At 43.4% G+C, this 20,398-nt stretch overlaps 1 protein-coding gene across 10 annotated transcripts in view; it reads right to left on the bottom strand.

The window, feature by feature from the left end:
- Nucleotides 1-20,398, bottom strand: part of Ank3 (ankyrin 3) — a 310,708-nt gene that overhangs the window by 180,052 nt on the left and 110,258 nt on the right. For 5 of the 10 annotated variants that reach the window (XM_036167578.1, XM_036167580.1, XM_036167579.1 and 2 more), the window contains exons 5-8: nt 19,306-19,404; nt 13,359-13,544; nt 12,660-12,683; nt 11,406-11,504 (exon numbers count right to left, since the gene is read on the bottom strand). In XM_036167578.1, the coding sequence (XP_036023471.1) occupies nt 11,406-11,504; nt 12,660-12,683; nt 13,359-13,544; nt 19,306-19,404 (408 nt within the window). The remainder of the gene's footprint in view (nt 1-11,405; nt 11,505-12,659; nt 12,684-13,358; nt 13,545-19,305; nt 19,405-20,398) is intronic. The other 5 variants (XM_036167577.1, XM_036167581.1, XM_036167582.1 and 2 more) reach the window with 1 other exon arrangement.

Here is a 20,398-nt window from a genome sequence, read left to right as displayed (position 1 = left end):
AGATGATTTTAGTTTCCTATTGTTCACAAGAACTCACTGGTCTCCAAACTTGTGCAAACACACGTCTTAGATCTAACAGCTGCCACTTTAATAGACATTCAACACACAATTTCAATGCTTTTGTCATTATTGTTGTTTTGACCAGCGGTTCCCAACATTTCTAATGCTGTGACCCTTGAATACAGTTCCTCATGTTGTGGTGCCCCCCCAACCATAAAATTATTTTCATTGCTACTTCATAACTGCACTTTTGATACTGTTGTGAATTATAAACATCTGGTACATGGGATATCTGATTGATATACAGTTCCTGTGAAAGGTTCATTTGGCTCCGAAAGAGGTCATGACCCACAGGTTGAGAACCACTGTTTTAGAGGCATGCTCTCATTCTCTGTAGACCAAGCTGGTCTGGAACTCATGGTGATTCTCTTCTCTTCCTTCCAGGTGCTGGGATCACAGGTGCCAGCCACCATGCATGCCTCCCTCGATGCTTTTTAAATGTATATAATTCAAACTGCATTTCCAATTTTTTGTTGTTGTTTTTTTTTTTAATAAAAAAAAATGAGCAACTGGGGGGAGAGGGGCTCATGAGTTCACCCCCCCCCCCAGGCTAGGAGCTATCGGCAATTAATGGTTGCTAGGGAGGGAGTGTTAGTTTTCTTCAGGAGTGTGGACTCTTATAGGTTGCCCATGCTCTAGTGGGTGCCCCTATGCCCATGCACACAGGCAGCTCTAACTGGACTCAGTGTGGTATAAGAACGAATAAACAAACAAACAAACAAATGAGGATGTAAGCTAGAGTTTGGGAGGAGGATGTGGGGGCACAGTTTGGGGGAAGCTGGAAGGGATGGGGAGCATGCAGTCAAAATACATTTGTACATGAGTGAAATTCTCAAGTCATAGGTGAATGAACCGAAGGAAAAGAGAAATGAAGGGCTTTTAACTCAGGAAAAGGTGAGGTCGGGAGGACACTGAAGAATGAAATAGTAAACTGGGGGCTGCAGAGATCGCCCGGCAGTGAGGAACGCTGGCTGCTCTTCCAGAGGACCCAGGGTCGAGTCCCAGTTTCCCCCTGGTGGCTCACAACCATTTCCAACTGCAGTGCTAGAGCATCTGACGCTCTCCTCTGGTTACCATAGACACTAGGCACCCAGGTGGTACACAGACATCTCCATGGGCACCACACTCATGCACATAAAATAGTAAAATTTAAAAAGTTTAAGACCCCATTAAAATTAATTAGCTTTCTGTATATTGAAGAAAGTCATTTCAGAATTTACGTGAAGTTGTCTAAAGAAGCTAGATTTCCAGTGATGCTTCTCATAAATATAGTGGTTTCAATAAAACATTCAACCTACTTTCCTAACATTCTGCCACTCCAGCTGGAAAAATAAAACACAGAGGGCCATCAGAATGGTCAGTTTTTCTTACTACTCAGTCAACACTGATAAATCCAGAGCTTATTTCCATGTGGGATTTTTTGCTTCCTTTCTCCCTACAAAGTAAATCATCTCTTGCAGATTTCCAGGATCCCAGCTCCTTGGAAACTTGGTGTTTTTTTTTTTTTTTGGGGGGGGGAGGTAATTTACCTCCATCAGTCTTTAGATAAATGGGACACTTGCTAATGTCTTAGATACATGCAGGAATGAAAATGGCACCTCTGAGGCTCCTCTGAAACATGGTTAGGAAAAGATGCCTCTGCAAGTGTGCAGAGCCCTTCTCATCCTAAAGACTTCATCCTCCTCATCCTGCAAGTGTGCAGAGCCCTCCTCATCCTTAGGAGCTGATATGTTCTCCTAAGGACCAGGATGCAGTTACTGCCAATAGCTGGACTCTCTTCCAGGCACGGCTGCAGCACACTGTGCCCTGAGCTGACTCTCCTCCAGCCCAGGAGATGCCCTAGCTCTGATGGTCCAGAACTGAGGTCATGTGACTTGAGAAAGACAGCACAAGTTCAGATCCCCACTCTGCCACTTTATTCTTGGTAGGTCCTCGGATCAGCAACTCATTGGTGACTTCAATTGGTTTCTCAGTAAAAATGTTCATTCTTGTGGGTTTCAAAGGAAATGCTACATATGCATGCCCTTTGTCAGCCATAAAATACAGTGTAATCCTAAGTTGCTTTTAAAGTGTTATAAACATTAAGGTAATGGATAAGAGCCAATAGTTTTTGTTTTGTTTTGTTTTAAAGAAGATTTTAAAAGATTTCTATGATGCAATTTTGGGCAGCCTAACCTTGGTAAATATTTCCTAATCCTGTCTTATCAGAAGAATCCTGGGACATGTTTGTTAAAAATGTGGGTGGTAAAGTGCCCACTGCAGACTTCATGAGTCAGTGAGAGGCCTTCACTTATGAACTATGGGGAAATTCAGTTTCAGTCTCAAGACTTACTGGGCCTCTCTCCTTGTAGCGACAGGCCTGCCTTGTATGTCTTGCCAAAAATGTGTGTTCCATGTCTTTGTTATGAGGTCATCAGATTTCTGGTTATGGAGAGAGAGTTCATTCCAAAACATGATTACCAAAGAATAAGGGGTGGATTTAATTCATCTGGCAGAGAACAAACTGCCAGTCATCAGGAGAGAATGCTTTCTCTGGGATGGCTGAAGCATGCGTCAAGTCTATACTCAGTCACACATGGGGTCTCTAGTGTCAGAATCTTCCAACTTCATTGCTACACGTGCGTGCGTGCATATGTGTGTGTGTGTGTGTGTGTGTGTGTGTGTGTGTGTGTGTGTACATGCAGAGGCCAGAGGTTGACATTAGATATCTTCCTCAATTTGGCTCTCCAATTTACTTTTGAGCCAGGGCCTTTCTGAATATAGAGCTCACTGATTCGGCTAGGCTGGCTGGTTGCCGATTGAGTTCTTAAGCTCTTCCGATTTCTCCATCATCTTCTCCAGTGTCAGGGCTGTAGAGAAGCATTGACATGTCTGGATTTTTTATGTGCGTTTTGGGATCCAAACTCATATCCTAATGCTTGCACAGAAGGCACTTTCTTGGCTAAGCCATCTCCTCAGGCCCCTAGTTTACTGTTTCTTATCCCAAAGAACTTGAGAGTCATGCACACACAGTTACTTTCTAGGTTCTTGGTGTAAACTGGAGATCCTTGCCACCACTCACAGCCACACTAAGAGCTGTAAGAGGAGTTCTATGTGGGACACTCACTACTGCACCTGCTGTTCAACAAAAGAGGAACTGAGATGGTTAGAATCCTGTATGAGTTTCTTCCACCTCTTTGCAAAGTCCCTGTAGTGGGAGAACTTAGAGATGCTTGCAGGGGCTGTTTGGTGTCCCGAAAGGAGCAATCTCATGGTGAGCACCAACTTCTAGACCCTCCCTCCGCCCATCCTGGGATGTGGCCCCACTCCATGGCATGACTGTACATAGGCAGTTGGTGCAGTGTGTTTGAGCAGTTGCGTTATGGATGCGGGACTACTGGGTGTGTGATTTGTAGGGGGCCCTACTATGCACAGAGACTGAGCCACTCAGGAGCTCTTTCATCACATGCTAGGCATTGTGAAAACCAAAACTGCCTCCAGGGTGCAACAGATCAGAAAACATTATATATAAGTATGGAAATGCCATACTGAAGCCTCTTGTTTTGTATAATATATAATTTAACAATTTGCTAATAATGAACAAAAGTCCTATATCAATTTCCAGACCTTCCCTTGAGAGGCTCTGGGAAGATTGCAGAGAGGAAAATATACACAGCGTCGGCCATGCCTCACCCACAATCCCTTTCCACAGGTGACCGGGGATAGCAAGAGCTCCCACCCAAGTCTGGCTTTCTCTTCCACACACCTCACAGTGTTCAAGAACACGCCTATCTTAGCTTCTCCATATAGACCAGCAATGCCTCCCTTCCATCTGTGGGCCCCAGGCCAGCACCCTCAGGCTGGCTGCCACTGCTTTGATTGGCCCTACCTTTCTTCTCCAGCCTCATTCTGTTCAGATCTCTGTCCTGAACCCGTCTTTATGGACGACACTCTTGCTTCAAAGTGGGAGAGCTGAGTCAATGACCATGCATGGGTCCAGAGGCACTTAGCCTGTGACTCTGGCTTTTGCAAAGTGTTAACATATTCCCTTATGGGCCTCTCTGCCCTCCTATATTCCTCAAATCACTAAAGAAGGGTCCATTTCCCCCCCCAGTTTCCAGGATGGGTGCCAGTAGTAGTAGAGAAGAGGATGAGGGCTCATCTGAGCAAAAGTATTATCTGAGGACAGCCAGTGTGGAAAATGTTCGGCAGGAGGTCAGGCCAGGGCATGGCAGCCCAGTACAGCTCCTCGAGCTAACTGGTAGGAAGGAAATTTCTATAGCTAGAGATTAATTCTTTTTTTTTTTTTTTAAGTGCAAATGAGGAAAGCTAAGCTCCGCTGACTCCGACCTTAATAGAATTTTTGATTTGCAGGATTTCCAAATAGGATTTATTCAGGTCATTGAGAAACACTTTCAGCAAATGGACTGAAGTCTAGGGGAAACGGGAGAGATATGCCTTTTCGATTTCTGTCACTTTTTTTTGTTCACTATTGGAGTTCTTCCTTCCCCAAGCTATGACATATGACTAACTTCTTTTTTTTGTTGAAGATTTATTTTATTTTTATCACGTGTGCATCTCTGTATATGTGGGTGCTGAGGCCAGAAGGGGGCATCAGATCTGCTGGAGCCTCAGTTGTGAGCTGCCCGACTTGGGCATTCTCTAGGTCCTTGGCAAGAGCAGCAAGTATGCTACACTGTTGAGCCATCTCTCCAGCTCCCTGAATCACCTCTTGGAGGTTGACCTTGTATTGTCCTAAGCCACAGCAAGGTGTACCCCAGTACATTCTGGAAGGGACATTTCTGACTATTAGAAGTGCTTCAGAGAGCTGCCACCAGGCTACCTACTGGACACGTGCCATGCTCTTGAGGTAAGTCTATCTTAGAACGAGTGTCTTCTCCCCTGATGACAGAGACGGCCACCACCACCAAGGTGTGAGGAGCTCCTGTCGTGGTGCTGTCCACACATCTCAAGCATGATGAACATGGCCATGTCATGATGTCACCATGTATTATGAACTCTTTGTGAATTCACTGTGTGTATGACAATGTTGCCATTGGCAAGAGCCTCAAGGGTAAACCGCAAGGCCTGATGGGAATCTACCAGTGTGATCTCAATCTGCCTAGTCTTGAAACCCTATGCTCTGTGGTGAAAGGAGGAAGGGAAGCCCAAAGCCATTTCCATCAGTGCCAGACAAGATGGCTGGGCAGTGAGGAGGGGCTGTGTTGATAGACAGCTCTCTATTAGTTGTTTAGAAAAACTAAACAGCTAGAGATGGTGGTGCGCGCCTTTAATCCCAGCACTTGGGAGACAAAGATGGGCAGGTCTCTGTGAGTTCGAAGCCAGTCTGATCTATATAGTGAGATCCAGGCTAACCACCACTACACAGTAAGACCCTGTCTCAAAACAAAACACAATATAACAAACAAACAAAACCAAAACAAACCCCACAAAATTGTAGGTCAGGTGAGAAGGAGTGGTACATGGCATTGATTCAACTTCTTGGGAAGCTGAGGCAGGAGAGTCACAAGTTTGAGGGCAGCCTGGAGCACACAGGGAACCCTTGTCTCCAAAAATAGAAAAGGCCTGGTGAATATGGCAGGGACCAATGCAATAGTGAAGGGCAATCTGCCAAGGTCCCACGTGTTTCCTCTTTCTGCTTCACATGGTGTGCTAAGAAACTCACCTCTTAGGGTGAGGAACAAATAAATTCTACACCACATGGGAAGACAGCAATGTAGCTTAAGTGTCTGAGTAAATCTGCGACCAATATATTTCTTAAAAGAAAACCATGCAGGAGACACTCCAAGAATGTGGAATTTAGAAAGGTTGAGATGGAGTGCAAGTTTTAAGAATAATCTACACAAAGGAAGATTCCTCGGCCTGCCTGGTAAAAGCTCACTTATTTTGTCCCTTCCAAGATAGAAATGCTAACACTTTTGACCATGGCAATACGGGTAAGGCAGATGTAGGGACTATGTGGAGTGGCCATGTTCCTATAACTCACATTCTTTTACCAATGTTCTCAAATCCTCATTTCCATTTTAATGTTTTTCAACATTTTGATGTAGTAGAGCCTACATTCAGAGATAAATCTATTTTAAGAACAGGCATGTCTATGAGGATAAACATGCAAATAAGTAGAAGTTACAGGTGGCTTTTTACTTCCTTTTATTTGATAAAAAAAATGAACTGTATTTTGAGGGAAACACATGCATATAAAGATTCTGTTCCACAAACCAAAGTCCAGTCTCCTTAATCCTGGACCCCTAAAAGGACATTAGGGGTTTAGCTACACTCCTAATTGGGGAATGCTGATGTCTCTTTACACACCCTCTGGAAGTTGTCTGAACTGTGCCCTCCCATCCTGAGTCTGAGGTCCTGATGCCAACATCCATGGCTTGGCAGTCCTGTCTTCCAAGGCCATCTATGCACACGAGTTGTGTGATGCTCAGAGCACCTCGTCCTTCACCAAACCCATTCTTGGGCAAATTTTACTGACTCTCGTGGCATCCTTTCTCCCTCAGTGGAGCTGACCTTGGCTGGGGAACAGCTCCTAAGTCTAAACATGTTTCAGGCTGAAGCAATGGGAGTTTGGTGAGCTGGGAAAGAACTGGGCTTGAGAACAAGATCCACCCATATGTAATGGCTAAGGAAACTCAGAAGTAATGTCTTCCTTCTTTCTGGAATTTTCTAAGTTTATCCTGAGTCTCTCTTGGTGCTGAGCTATCAACTTCATAGACTCCATGAAGTATAGTAAGACATAGACTTGACCTTGAGGAATTCAAAATCTCATTTGTGTACAGCAGGGCATGGGAGGGTGCCGTCCATGTATTTTACTACACTTCAGTCCTCACATATTTTTGAGATATTAAATATACAAGCCTAATGTGGAAGAAGGAATTTAGTACATGCTTAATTAATTATAGCTTTAAAATTATTGTTGCCATAAATTCTACCTGAGAAGAAAGGAAGGAAACAGTGGAGGAAGAGGGGGGGACTTCTTGATGCTGTTCACACTGATAGCCAGCCCTCGGTTCAATGGAATGCTGCAGAACCTTCTGGTGACTCCATTGGTATGCTGGTATGCCAAAGGTGCCTTGTCACAGCAGGGAGACAAAGGGCTCTCTGGCCACAGAAACATCCTGCCTTCTTGTTTCCAGAACAGTGAGGAATGGTTTTCAGAAACAAATGGCTTTTTATCTCCAAAAAGCTGAAGCCATAAGAAGCACACTCACTGTGCATAGTGAGTTCTGCCCTGGAAGGCGGAGAGGATAAAGCTCATGCCAAACTCAATGGCACAGAGGCTAGTGTGGAGAGATGTCTGGGAAGCCGAGAGAAGCTCTGGACAGCACCATGGAAGCTAAGCACAGTGCTGTAGATAATGCACAACGTAGATAGCCAACAACAGAATGTACAAAATGGACAAAATCACAGTTAAAATAATTTTCAAAGACTAGTGAAGAGTGGAAACCTACAGGGCAGGGAGCAAACACCCTCCTGGAGAGACAGGTGACATTCATAGATCACTGTGTCGTATTAGGGAATGCAGGCCTGTGATGTGGGGGTGGGGTTGGGGATGGGGGTTTTGCCCTCATCTTCTCTGTCAGCCCCAAAGTGTTACATATCTGTGCTGTGTACTACTACTCAAGCCTCTTGCCATAGGCAAGTGTTGAACACCTGGAATGTTCTTGAGAAGTAGGAAATGAAATGTTAAGAGAAGGTCTTACATTACAGCCCCGACTGGCTGGAACTGGTTACATAGATCACCCTGACTTCAAATTCGCAGAGATCTGCCTGGTTCTTCCTGCTGCGTGTGGCACCATGCTCAGCCCAAGGGATATGCATTTAAAAAAATTTTTTTTAAAAAAGATTTATTTATTTATTATGTATACAGCATGTATGACCAGAAGAGGGCGCCAGATCTCATTACAGAAGGTTGTGAGCCACCATGTGGTTGCTGGGAATTGAACTCAGGACCTTTGGAAGAGCAACCAGTACTCTTAACCTCTGAGCCCTCTCTCCAGCTCCAAGGGATATGCATTTTAACTTCAGTTTAAATTATAATTAGCCACACTCATGAATGGTTCTGGCAGTCCAGGTATGGAGTAAACAGCTCTGGACTCTTGCTTGGGCTCCAAGAGTCTTCAAAATAATGAAAAGTAGATCTACCACATGACCCAGCTATACCATCGATGGTATTTATGAGCAGGACTCAGCATATCACAGAGATCATTACACGCCAATGTTTACTGCCAATATTTATAATATATTATATACATGTGTATATGTATGAAATTGTCCAATAATTGAATTAGTAAAATGTATAAAATCCAAGTACTTATGTATTTATATATCCATATTCCATGTACAAACCTACTTACATTAAAGGTTTGAAGTCTACCTTTGTTATATTACATTATTCCCCAATTCATCGCAGTCACCTGGCAACAAACACGTTCCTTTTCTATTGCATCCTTCTAGAGCTACTCTGTCTGTTTTCATCTGTAAACCACATGGAATCTTCTAGAGCAAATCCCTAACCCTTTCAGGGGTCAGACCAGGAAGTGCTCCTTCAATCAACGGGAGGGACTTGACAAATATCCACTTAATGCGAATTGCCCTTTCATCACCCCAGTGCGTATGTGTTCCTTCCTGGAATGACAATCCGTGGGGCCTCTGGAGTGGCTCAGTTACAGTCTCTTCCCCAAGAGAGGGAGGACTTGTTATGAAAGCAAGGGTCATGCATCAATTCCGACTCAGTTCAGGCTGCAGAATGCTGACACTGCGCTGCAGCGGTTAGCAGTTAACCCGTGGAGGACCCAGGGATGCTGTGGGTTAGCTGCGTAGATAACGCCAAAAGAAGCGCTGATGGTGTCAGCTGGGGTGGTCTATAAACACAGGGCAAAGGCACAGTGCAGAAATCCACACTGATAAAACGCAAGTCTGGGAAATGTGACACTGGAATATTGGGCATGTCCTGCCTGCAAGTTGTCAGAATTGCTGCTGGGGTGGACATTTGCTTCTCCTTGGTCATACTGCTTTGGTTCTGTCCCTCGTCTGTTTCAGAAACATCTACACCTTCAGGTGCTGCCCTGGCTCCTATTTGCCAGCACTTTTACTAGGTTATATCCACTCTCTGTGTCCCTCCCCAACCTATGGTGTTGCCAGTGGGCGCCAGCCTAATCTCAGCTTCATTCCAGAGGGAACCATGACTGAAGATGCCTCTGAATTTAGGCAGGGAGAGACCTCTGTACACTACCTTAGTAAAAATGACAGTCTGCTAATGATGCAGCCATTAGGAATTTGGGATGTAAGACGGGCAAGCTCTTTCTAAAGAGGCTTCTCTGACACCATAACGCCAGTCATCCATCACAGCCAACAAAGAGAATCAGGGACTGCTGGGAGTAAGCAAGAGTGCAGGGCTCCTAACATAATATATAGCCCAAGTGCATCATAGCCTTTTCCACGTGGTGTTGGGAAGCCTCATCAAATGGGATAGGCTGTGGAGGATGGTTTTCAGAGTCAGCAAAAAGCAGCAGGTGTGACCTATTTTACACCAACACAAGTGTAATTATTTTACATCACTTTGGTGATGCCTGTGAGGTTAACACACAGGTCTGAGGTTTCCATTCGTCTTTAATCAATAAAGGATCATGGCTCCTAATGAGCACAGTCATTGTTGGGAATGGATACACTCAAATTGCCTAAAGGAGTGTGACAATACTGCCCTACATTTCCCCTTCATTTGCTTAAGCATTCCCTCAACTCTAAACTTATTTTCAGCAGCAATGGACAACTTCTCAATGAATGGCAGAGGCCAACTTCAAAGCCATCTTGACTTGGATTTTCTAAATGTCCTAATTAGAAGATGTGACTTAATGGGGTTGTGACTATGCTGTGAATTACAAATGAAAGCAGAAATGGTCTTTGGTGTTAACACTGGCTGAAGGAAGCACTCTGAAGTTGTCCTTCAGAGCTTCAAAGTTGGCCTTGGAGCAAAATGGGGCCATTAGCAGGACTCCAAGTGACAAGAGGTAACTTTCTCCAACCACTCACACCAACCAAGGTTTTCAATAAATGGATGGCCAGAGTGGAAATCTATGTTGGCACTGCCTGAATGCTCATTAATTTTTTTCTAAAACTAGTGAACCATAAGAAGACTGGCCAACTATTGGGCAGTGGTGATGCATGCCTTTAATCCCAGCATTTGGGAGGCAGAGGCAAGTGGATCGTTGTGAGTTCAAGGCCAGCCTGGTCTACAGATTGAGTTTTAGGACAGCCAAGGCTGTTACACAAAGAAATCCTGCCTTAAATTAGATGAGGGAGACGAAGTAAGTGATTTAGTTTTCTGGGTCTGAAATCCTGCCTGCTCTAAACACTAGCTCAAGGATCAAGGCTAAGCCTACCTGGCCTGTAAAACAGGGATGAATTAAGCTTTTCTTCTTGAGGTCTAACTCTTGGCCTGGCACTGCCTACCTACAACTCTTTCAAAGGTAATTTTACTTTTAGTGCTATACAGTTACTACTGGCCTTACATTCCCATCTCACCTCACCCCATCATTCTAGAAGATGAGCTTGTGGCAAAGAAAATGCCTCAGATGTGGTGTGCTGCTATGTGGCCAAGACTTTCTGTGACTCCACAGTGAGTTGATATCACTTTATTATGGCTCTTATTTCACGATTTCAATGAACTCATCTTACAGATAGTAAACTTACAACAAACCCAGGGAATTTCATCCATGTATACAATATATTATGATCAGAACCACCCTCTCATTTTGCCCTCCAACTTATTTGAACCGCCCTAATACATCCCTCCACCAACTTCATACCCCCTTTAAAGACACTGCATTCAGTTGAATTAATGCTACCTGTACACATGGGTTTGAGGCCATCCACTGGAACATGAGTAACCCTACAGTGGCTGTAGTCTCAGAGAAACATGTCTCTCATTCTCCCAGTCACCGTCAACTGCCAATAGCTCTTCCGTCAGTGAAGCAGTGGGGCCTTGGGAGCTCCTCCCATACCCACTCAACTGCATAGTTTCTAACACTTCTAGAATATTTCACATCAAGAACTGTCCATAGTTCTCAGCTGCAGGAATTTCAATTACATGTATTTTTCTCTATGAGAGTTCATTGTTTGTGACCCATCCCATCGACATATACTCCCATTCTTTGTTTACCTTCCCTGCCAGGAAACACGCATGTCTATATAATAACAAGAAATATGTTAGGTAAGGTAACACGTCCAATTTCTCAAAGACTGGAAGGCCATGCCCTAGCTTACTCCTGAGCCTGGGAAATGAGACATCAAAGTCATTTGAGATTCTCTGAAGATGTGATACTTTGCCATGTACTCACCCGTGCGGTGAAGTCTACAGCAGCCGCTCGGTTTAACAGCAACGTGGCCACGTTAATATTCCCATAGTGAGCAGCTATGTGGAGCGGGGTGAAGCCACTCTGTGAAGAAAACACAACACAAACGGTCAGTTGACTCCTTCCAGTGCCTCCTTTGCTCAAATAAAAATGAGGGAGCAAAATATGCTGGGGTCCATATTCCATTCTGCACTAGGCTTCAGTCAGGGCCAATGGCTCATCAGGTTTCTAAGGAAACCCAAACTCACTGGCAAAGGGAGAGCCAGGGAAAACCCAGGGATGGAGACTGATCAATTGAAGGAATCCACTAGCAGAACTGTGCAGAAGCCAACATCTCAAAAACCCTCATAGTTCACAGCTGTGTGGCTTCACTACGACCGCTGTTTTAGGGAGGTGAGGGAATTGGCCATGAAACTCATAAAAACAAATTCTGTTAGTTTTATACAACGTAAATGCAGGCTAACCAATAGCAAATGTCAGTTTTAAGGACTAAAGCAATTTGGGGGTGGGCAGAGGTATTATACCGTCGCGGGGATTCTTAAACTGAGGAAGACCACGTTCTACAGAGAATTGAGATGCTCATCTGTTCATTAGCATGGGCCTACTCAGCAACTCGATTTTATGGATGCTTTTCTACCATGGTTAATTTACCTCCTTAAAAAAAATGCCAAACATGCAGCGATTCACTTATTCCCACCTCCCCCTCCCCAAACTGTAACCTTAGAAGAGGTGATGCGTGTCTAGTTTGTTAGCAAGCTTCTTAGCCATGCTAGCCGTCACTGCCTCTCATGGGAGGTGGGGTCGGGTTGCACCATTCTGAGTAACTCTCCTGTTGCTGACACCATGGAGGGTAAGTGTCATGCAGAACCCTAAGGACTGAGTCCTGGAGGAGGAGTAGAGCGACAGGGGTGTCTGCAGCTTCAAGTACAGCCGATAAGCATCGAAAGTATCAGAGGGCTTCGTCTCTGTTACAATACTCATAAGGTATTTCGAGGATTCCTAGATCTTCCTTCCCAATGCCACGTTCAGCTGCAGAAAGCCCTGGCAATTAACCTGCTGTCTGCTCTGGCGCATGCTCCTTCAGGGGTAGGGGTGGGTGAAGCAGGAATCTAACCTACAAAAGGCAATGCAGAGAAGGAGGGGTGGGGGGGGGAGGGGATGAGGCAGCAAACCTAGGAAATGGAAAGCCATGAAGCAGATCCTGATTACACAAATACGGAGACAGATACATATATATACCTCGGTTGCTCTATTCACCACCATCTAGGTTAACACATTGGGAGGCAAAGAGGAGGAAAAAATGAATGGTTAGTTCACTCGGTGACGTGGACTGCAGAAAGCTCATGGCGGCTACGGGATGAAGACGGAAGCTAGGATGGAAGGGAATTGGGTGCGGGAGGAAAGCTGGACTCGACAAAGGACAGCTACACAGAGACCTTGTCCATCGCCCCGTCGCCCCCATAAAGACTTCCAAGCAAGACAATAGGAGTCTTCGGCTGTGGCTCTTTCCCTGCGGCATGCTTTCCACAGCTCATCTCTCCTGACTGTGCAGCCTATCAATGGAGAGGTCAGCCCCTTAGGTTCGCACACATTAGCACTCGCATTTTGTGACTTTGCCCCGCTGTTCGAGCTGCACTGTTCAATACATTGCTTTGTGACGTGAAAAGGAAGGAAACCGTAAATGCATGGAAATCCTTTTCTTTGGGGGTGGCCTCCCTTTCAGCATGCATAAGGCAGCATGAACAGCATTCTCTGGCTTCTCAGGTTGAGGCAGGGAGTGACTGCATTGGCTGGCATGGATACACGTTCTCATTCCTTTTAGTGATGCCCCCCCTTTCTTTTGGCACAAGCTTGCCAAACAGGAGACCCGGTGTTCCTGGAGGTTGCCTGTCTGACTCAGGACAGGGTTGTGAGAGGCTGGGGTGACCCGGGTCCTACCTTTGACTCCACGTCCGCGTTGTTGTCATTCTGCAGGAGCAGAGCCGCTGCCTTGGTGTCATCCTTCCGGGCCGCGATGTGGAGGGCTGGGAGACGCACTTTCCCCTTCGTGTCATTTTCCAGCAGCAGTGACACAACCTGGTCATGACCTTGTTGCAGAGCTACAGCCAATGGTGTGAAGCCGTCCTGTGAACACAAGGATGGGTCAAGATCGGCCAAGTAGCTACTGCTGTCCTGGGATTCCAATGATCAAATCAGGGGCCATGAACGGGAGGACCATGGATCAGTTTTTGTTTAGGATTTTTGAAGTTAATATCAGATTTAAGAGCACATAAGCATGTACTAGTTACTTACATACTTCTATAATTACATATTTATATACACTATAATTTTAAAAAAAAACAAGAGATTTCTACTGTTTGTGAATTTTTCTTCTAAATGGCTACTAATCACACATTCACTGGAAAAAAAATTGAAAGTATGTAAAAGTGCTACATAAAAAAAAATGATGCCCAAATGTCAGTGCACATAAAACAATCTTTATGAAACAATTTTGTCAAGTGGAATCTAGGCAAAATTTTCAATGGAGGTTTTAAATGGGTTGTAAGCTTTCTCACTGGTACTTTAAAGATGGGTTACGTACTCATTATGACCTAGCCTATGTCTGGGGGAGGACAGTGAATGGAGCGTGGTCATTACCACTCAAGAAAGGCCTACACTATAGGCTCCTGGCTTCTCCAACCAGTGAGGGGAAATAACACAGTAATCATGCAGAATCCATGTGTGCATTTATAAGGACAATATGATGTCGTGATTTATGAACACAATGGAATAATGAAGTTACTAAGCATACACCCCATCTCAAATGCCTGATATTTTTATGATGAGAACAATAGAAATTTATTCTTCCAGTAATTCTGCTCTATGCAAAATGCTACGACCAACTACAATCATCATGCTATGTGACAGATCCCCATGAGCCTTAATCCTTCTGTGTGACACTTTGCCCCTTTGCCCAACACTTCCCAGTGTTCCCCACTGCTGAGCTGAGGGTGCCTCTGATTCCAGAAGTTCAGTGAAATGGAATTTCAGACTACATCTGGATGTATGCGTACGTTCTACACATTGTGTGTCTGCCCTTGGGAATTCCCTGGGATGTAACAGAGTGGACTCAGCAATAAACTCCATAGAGGTTCATTAAATCATGTCTGGTGTAGTGTTGCTTACCGGAGAATAAACAACACAAGACAAAACACCCAGGACTGTAGCACATGGCACTTCTACCATGGTCTCATTCCTGTATACCCAAAGGAACACTAAAAATGATGTTTCCTAGTGAGTAGACAGACAAGTTTCTCATAATTTTTACTGCGGTCATGATTAGTTCTGTAGTCTTCTGGTACAAACATTTCAATAAAGCATCAGTGAGGCTGAGGAGGAGACTAGGTACTTGAATGCTAATGGCTTGTTTGGTTTTCCGAAGAGATTGCTTTCATCATTTACTCCTTTGCTGGAAAATTGAGAAATGCCTCCTTCATTGCCAGACTGAATACAAATCACCACATTCATATTCAAAGATGTGCAACATATTGGACAAAGCCTATGAGGAACAATTCTGCCCAGTTTGTTCCTATAGGGATCCCATCCACCAGTTTCCCCACTATCTGTGGGTGTATATAGAAATGTTTACTATGACATCTCCCTTCCTGAGATGACCTCTCTCTCTTTTCTCTGTTTTCGAGTCTCATCTATGCTCCCTTCTACAGGATCTGGCTAGCTGTTTCTCCCAACTTTACTATCTGAGAAAATAGGAAAGAAAAGGACACTCCTATCATTTTTAGCGAGACAACAAGCAGGACAGAAGCAAAATATCAGCAAGATGAAATCACAGCTTTATCCTTAGGCATATGGAGTATAGAACACAACATAATACAATTCAAAAAGATTACTTCCTATATACATGAGTGCCAATGCAAGATTCATTTTTATAAAGATGAACATCCAAGTGCATTCATCTGTACAAGGATATGATGAATGAACCAAGTGTTATCTCTAGAGAAAATTTAGGTTTTTTTTTTTCTTTTCATTGTATTTTGTGATTGAAACAGTACAGGTGAAATAAACTTGAGGCCCAGTGCATGATAAGCAAGCACCCTACCACTGAGTTCTCCATCAAGAACCCCATGCACTTTTTGAAGGCGAGAGCGATAACAGAAAAGCTATACGAAGACTCAACTTTGCACCTCACTTAAAAACCGTGAGGCAACAAGGTAAGGGCAGAATTGATAGTCTAGGTCTGTTTGCAGTCATAACAAACAGCTCCATCTTCACTGCTATAAACTGTAAACTGCTGAGCCCATGCATCAAGAAGTACATAGCACTAGAAAATGCATAGCAGATAATCTGATTAGTATCGATAAGAATATGCTCCTAGCCTAAGTCAGCTAAGGATCCATTGACCCCCTGCTTTGAGTCATTAATGTGGTTATGGTTTATTCTTTTTTTTTCTTATATTTGTGTTTTAATTTTACATATCAACCATGGGTTCCCCTGTCCTCCCCACTCCCGCCCCCACCCCCACCTTCTCCCCATCCCCTCCCCTCCATTCCCATCTCCTCCAGGGCCAAGACTCCCCTGGGGATTCATTTAAACTTGGTGGATTCAGTACAGGCAGATCCAGTCCCGTCCTTCCAGGCTGAGCAAAGTGTCCCTGTGTAAGCCCCAGGTTATGGTTTATTCTTAAGAGAAGTCAAGTCAGAAAGGAAATGTGGCCAAACTTCTTGAGAGAAGGGCTTGGCCCTTGTGGGTACTGGCCACAGTATCACTGTCATGTGGCAGGTGTGATGCACACCAGGCATTTAATGATTGTTTGTGGTGAAAACGAACAAATTTAACCTCATGCTTCAGAGGGTAAAACATGAAAGGGCAAAACAACCCCAAAAGATACCATCTGCAGAGTGTAGAAACGGGAACAAGGTTGTACAAGCACAAGCACATGGCCTTGTTACAAGTGTGCCCTGCTTATTAAAAATCATACAGTGAAAAAAAAAAATGTGGCCCTGGGCATAGCTCAGCAGTAGAGTGCATTTTTTAATGAATTTTAAAAAAAGATTTTATTATTTATTTATGTGTATGAGTGCTTTATCTACATGTACAACTTTTATGCCAGATGAAGGCATCAGATCCCACTAGAGATGGTTGTGAGCCACCATGTGGTTGCTGGGAGTTGAACTCAGGACCTTTGGAAGAGCAGGAAAAGCTCTTAACCACTGAGCCATCTTTCCAGCCCCTAGAGTGCATGTTTGATGTGGAGCTGGGCCCTGAGTTTGATCCTTAGCAACACCGAGAAAGAGAGAAGAGAAAAAGAAATTTGGCAGATCACTTAGGAATTTAAAAATCCCATTTAAAAATCTGCAATTTAACATATCCTTCAACTGCCCTCCCTACATAGACCTCTGTCCAAAGGACACCAATAAGGTTGGCTAACAGACAATATGACCTTTTGGATAGCTTATCAACAAAATACTTTAATTTTTTTAAGATTTATTTATCTATTATGTATACAGTGTTCTGTGTACCAGGAGAGGGCACCAGATCTCATTACAGATAGTGTGAGCCACCATGTGGGTGCTGGGAATTGAACTCAAGACCTCTGGAAGATCAGTCAGTGCTCTTAACTGCTGAGCCATCTCGTCAGCCCCCCCAAATATTTTATTTGTGTTGATTTTCTTTTGGTCTCTAATACTAAAACAAAAAAGAATAAAGAGAAACAATTCACCTGAAGAATCAACTATCTGTGGGGAATCAGATCTTATCCACATAAAGACACAGTGTGATGTATTAAAAGATAGTGTCCCCATACCTTTACTGACTATTCTACAAAACTAAAAAATGATGACACAAAATTTGTGCTGGTGTTTTTTGTTTGTTTGTTTTTTAAACTTGACACAAGCTGTGATCATCTGGGAAAAGGAGCTTCAGTTGAGAAATGCCTTCATCAGGCTGGCCTATAGGCAATTCTGTGAGAGCATTTTCTTGATTAATGACTGATATGGGAAGATCCAGCCAACTGTGGGTGGTACTGCTCCTGGTCAGGTGGGCCTGGGCTGTATAAGAAAGGTAGCCGAGCAAGCCATGGGGAGTAAGTCAGTAATTGGCTTCCCTCTATGGCCTCTGATTCGGCTCCTGCCTCCAGGTTCCTGCCCTGACTTCCCTCAATGATGGATTGTAACCTGTGAGGTGAAATAAATTCTCCCCTTCCCACTTTGCTTTTGGCCATGGTCTTTATCACAGAAAGAAAGAAAAAAAACCAAAAACTAAAACAAAGTTAAATTACTGAAAGGTAATACTTACTACCCCTTTATTGTTTCTTTTAAAAAGATGGGGTTTTTTTTTGTTTTTGTTTTTTGTTTTTGTATATTCCCTGCTTTGTCTGCATATACATATTATGTACCGTGTGCATGCTGTGCCCACAAAGACCAGAAGAGGACATTGGAAACTGGAGTTACAGACAATGGTGCTGGGAACACAACTGTGGTTCTCTGAAAGAGCAGCCAGGCATATTGACTGCTTAGCCATCTCTCCAGTTCTCAGTAACTACTTCTTAACTAGACTTGAGAATATTCTCAGATAGACAATAAACTCTCATGATGTCATCCCCGGCTGTATGGAAGGGAGGGAGAAAGTGATGGGAATGCACCTTGGACACATTGCTCCATCAGTCCATGTTGTCTCGCTCACTTTTTAATAATGTTGGGTAGCATGCTGTCAGATAAGCATACTGACATTTACCGATGTTTAGGCACTGTTCTGTTTTTAGAAACTGATACTACTAATTACACAAACAGTCCTGCAGACTATTTTTATATTCTCCAAACTACTTGTAGCATAAAGTCTTACCAGCAAAAGACATAGCATTAACTTTCAAGAGGCCACCAGGTGACCAAGCACACGTGTTGTGCTGTTTATCAATTTCAACAACGCTGTAGGAAAATTCTGGTTTCTTCCCCCCAACAGTTTTTCCTTTGAACTCAAGGCCTAAAGATTGGATTTTCTTTACCTGATTAATAAGTTCAGGTCCCATGGTCATTGTTTGTCTTTTTGAATGAACTGTCTTCCCATTCATTTGCTGGGTCTTTCATTCATTATGTCAGGAGGACATAATCTCAACAGCTGGGTGAGGACATAACCTCCTACACTTCCTGTGCCATTGAACAACCACACCAGTATCCCCACAGAGTGGCAGCTTGGTGCTGAGCTAGACGGACTAGCTACTAAAATTCACTGCTGAATTAAACGTGAAGAATTTTCAAGTGTCCATCCTTTACTCTAAGCAACAGATTTCAAGTGACATGCTTCAGCAGTGCTCACGGGCAGGTCAAAAAGCTACATTTCCTAAGACAGCTTAAATCACTTTTTTAAAGTAATTTTTCTCTTCAAGAATGTAGAAGCTATTCCCCCACAAACACCACTGTTATTTGGTACTTAAATGTGTATAACAGTTTTATTTTGAAGTATGGATTAAATCTAATTAGTTAACATATTTATGTATATATATATTTTTTTTTTTCAACCATTGTAATTAGCCTAACACTAATTTGGAAAAAAAAACACATTTCCAGCTAATATTCACTAAAATGATATTTAAAAACAATGGTTGCCTTGGAGGCAAGATTATTAAGAGGCAAAAATTATTATTACTAAAATATGTTAAAAAATTAAAATGATAGCTTAATTATAGGGTAGACCAGGCACTTGAGCAGATAAATAATATCTGCGCAATGAGAGAATTTTCAAAGATTAAAAATAGTTTCTAGGGAATCTTGTTAAAGATTCACCATGTTAAGTACACCGCAGCCCTTGAAATCCTAGTGAGGACATTCTTAGCTCTAGGCTTACAAAAAGCCTTTTGAACACATGAAATCAAGAAGAATGGTGAGCGTCTCACCTCTGTGGCCAGGCTTTGGCTGGCACCATTGTCCAGAAGAAATCTGACAACTTCCAGGTGATTCTCTTGGGCCGCCATGTACAATGGTGTGAAGCCATTCTGCAAAAGAAGAAGCGAGAGTTGTGTGGGCTGCTGTGCCAAGCTGGTGCTGAACATGTACGTGCTGAGCAGTGCTCACATAAAATGATTCCTATAATCCTTTATTGCAAACGTTCACAGTCATTAGAGAACGTCTGCCTATACCGTGTTCACGATTTAAGTGTAATTCGTGATCATAATCACAATTAGACTTCTGATCACACAAGTGTAGAGTTAGTATTCATAGTGAGTAGTCTCAAACTTATAGTAATTTATGCACTGTAGGTAAACAAGCATACTCATCATCAACCATGTATGAGGTACTCCCATGAATAAAACATTTTATTATGGAGAAAAATGCGCTCAGTTGTCACATCTTCCAAGCACCAATCACTATATTTCAAATAAAGATGTACTATTTTCATATAAAAGTAGGTATTTCAAATAGTTCTAGCTTGGGGAGGAAATTATTTTAACTTCAAATTACTTCAAATATATGACAGACATGAATAACAGATCGAAGAAAGGAAGACCAACATGCAAAATGGGATGGCTGAGTATAACTGCTTCCTGCTACAAGGTCACATGTACGCCAGGCTGGCCTAGACTCTACTACATAGCCAAAGCTATCCTTAAATTACTGATCCTCTGTCTCCTGAGCGTTGGGGTCACAGGTGTGTAATCCCACCATTCCTGGATCCCTCCATTGCTGAGGGCTTACCTTCCTAGCATTAATACCTAAGACACTGGTCTTTTCCAAAAATCACATTCCTGTTGACTTTTTGGTTCCTAAAAATGTTTGTTTATTGACACTTACTTCTCATTGCATAAAATTCATCCTTATATAATATACAGTTCAGCGGGGGTTGTGTGCTCACAGAATTGGGACAATAGCCTCACCAGACAAGAACCACTCACTACAAGGTGCAGTCCCACTAATCCACATCATCTTCCTCACTCTGCACCTCTTGGTACCCATTTTCAGCATCTGCCTTTTTCTGTAACCTTGGCAACC

This window comes from Onychomys torridus, chromosome 18, assembly GCF_903995425.1.
Source record: "Onychomys torridus chromosome 18, mOncTor1.1, whole genome shotgun sequence".
NCBI classification, from domain to species: domain Eukaryota; kingdom Metazoa; phylum Chordata; class Mammalia; order Rodentia; family Cricetidae; genus Onychomys; species Onychomys torridus.
The sequence above is the reverse complement of the archived record's forward strand: the minus strand, read 5'-3'. Positions and strand labels throughout refer to the sequence as shown.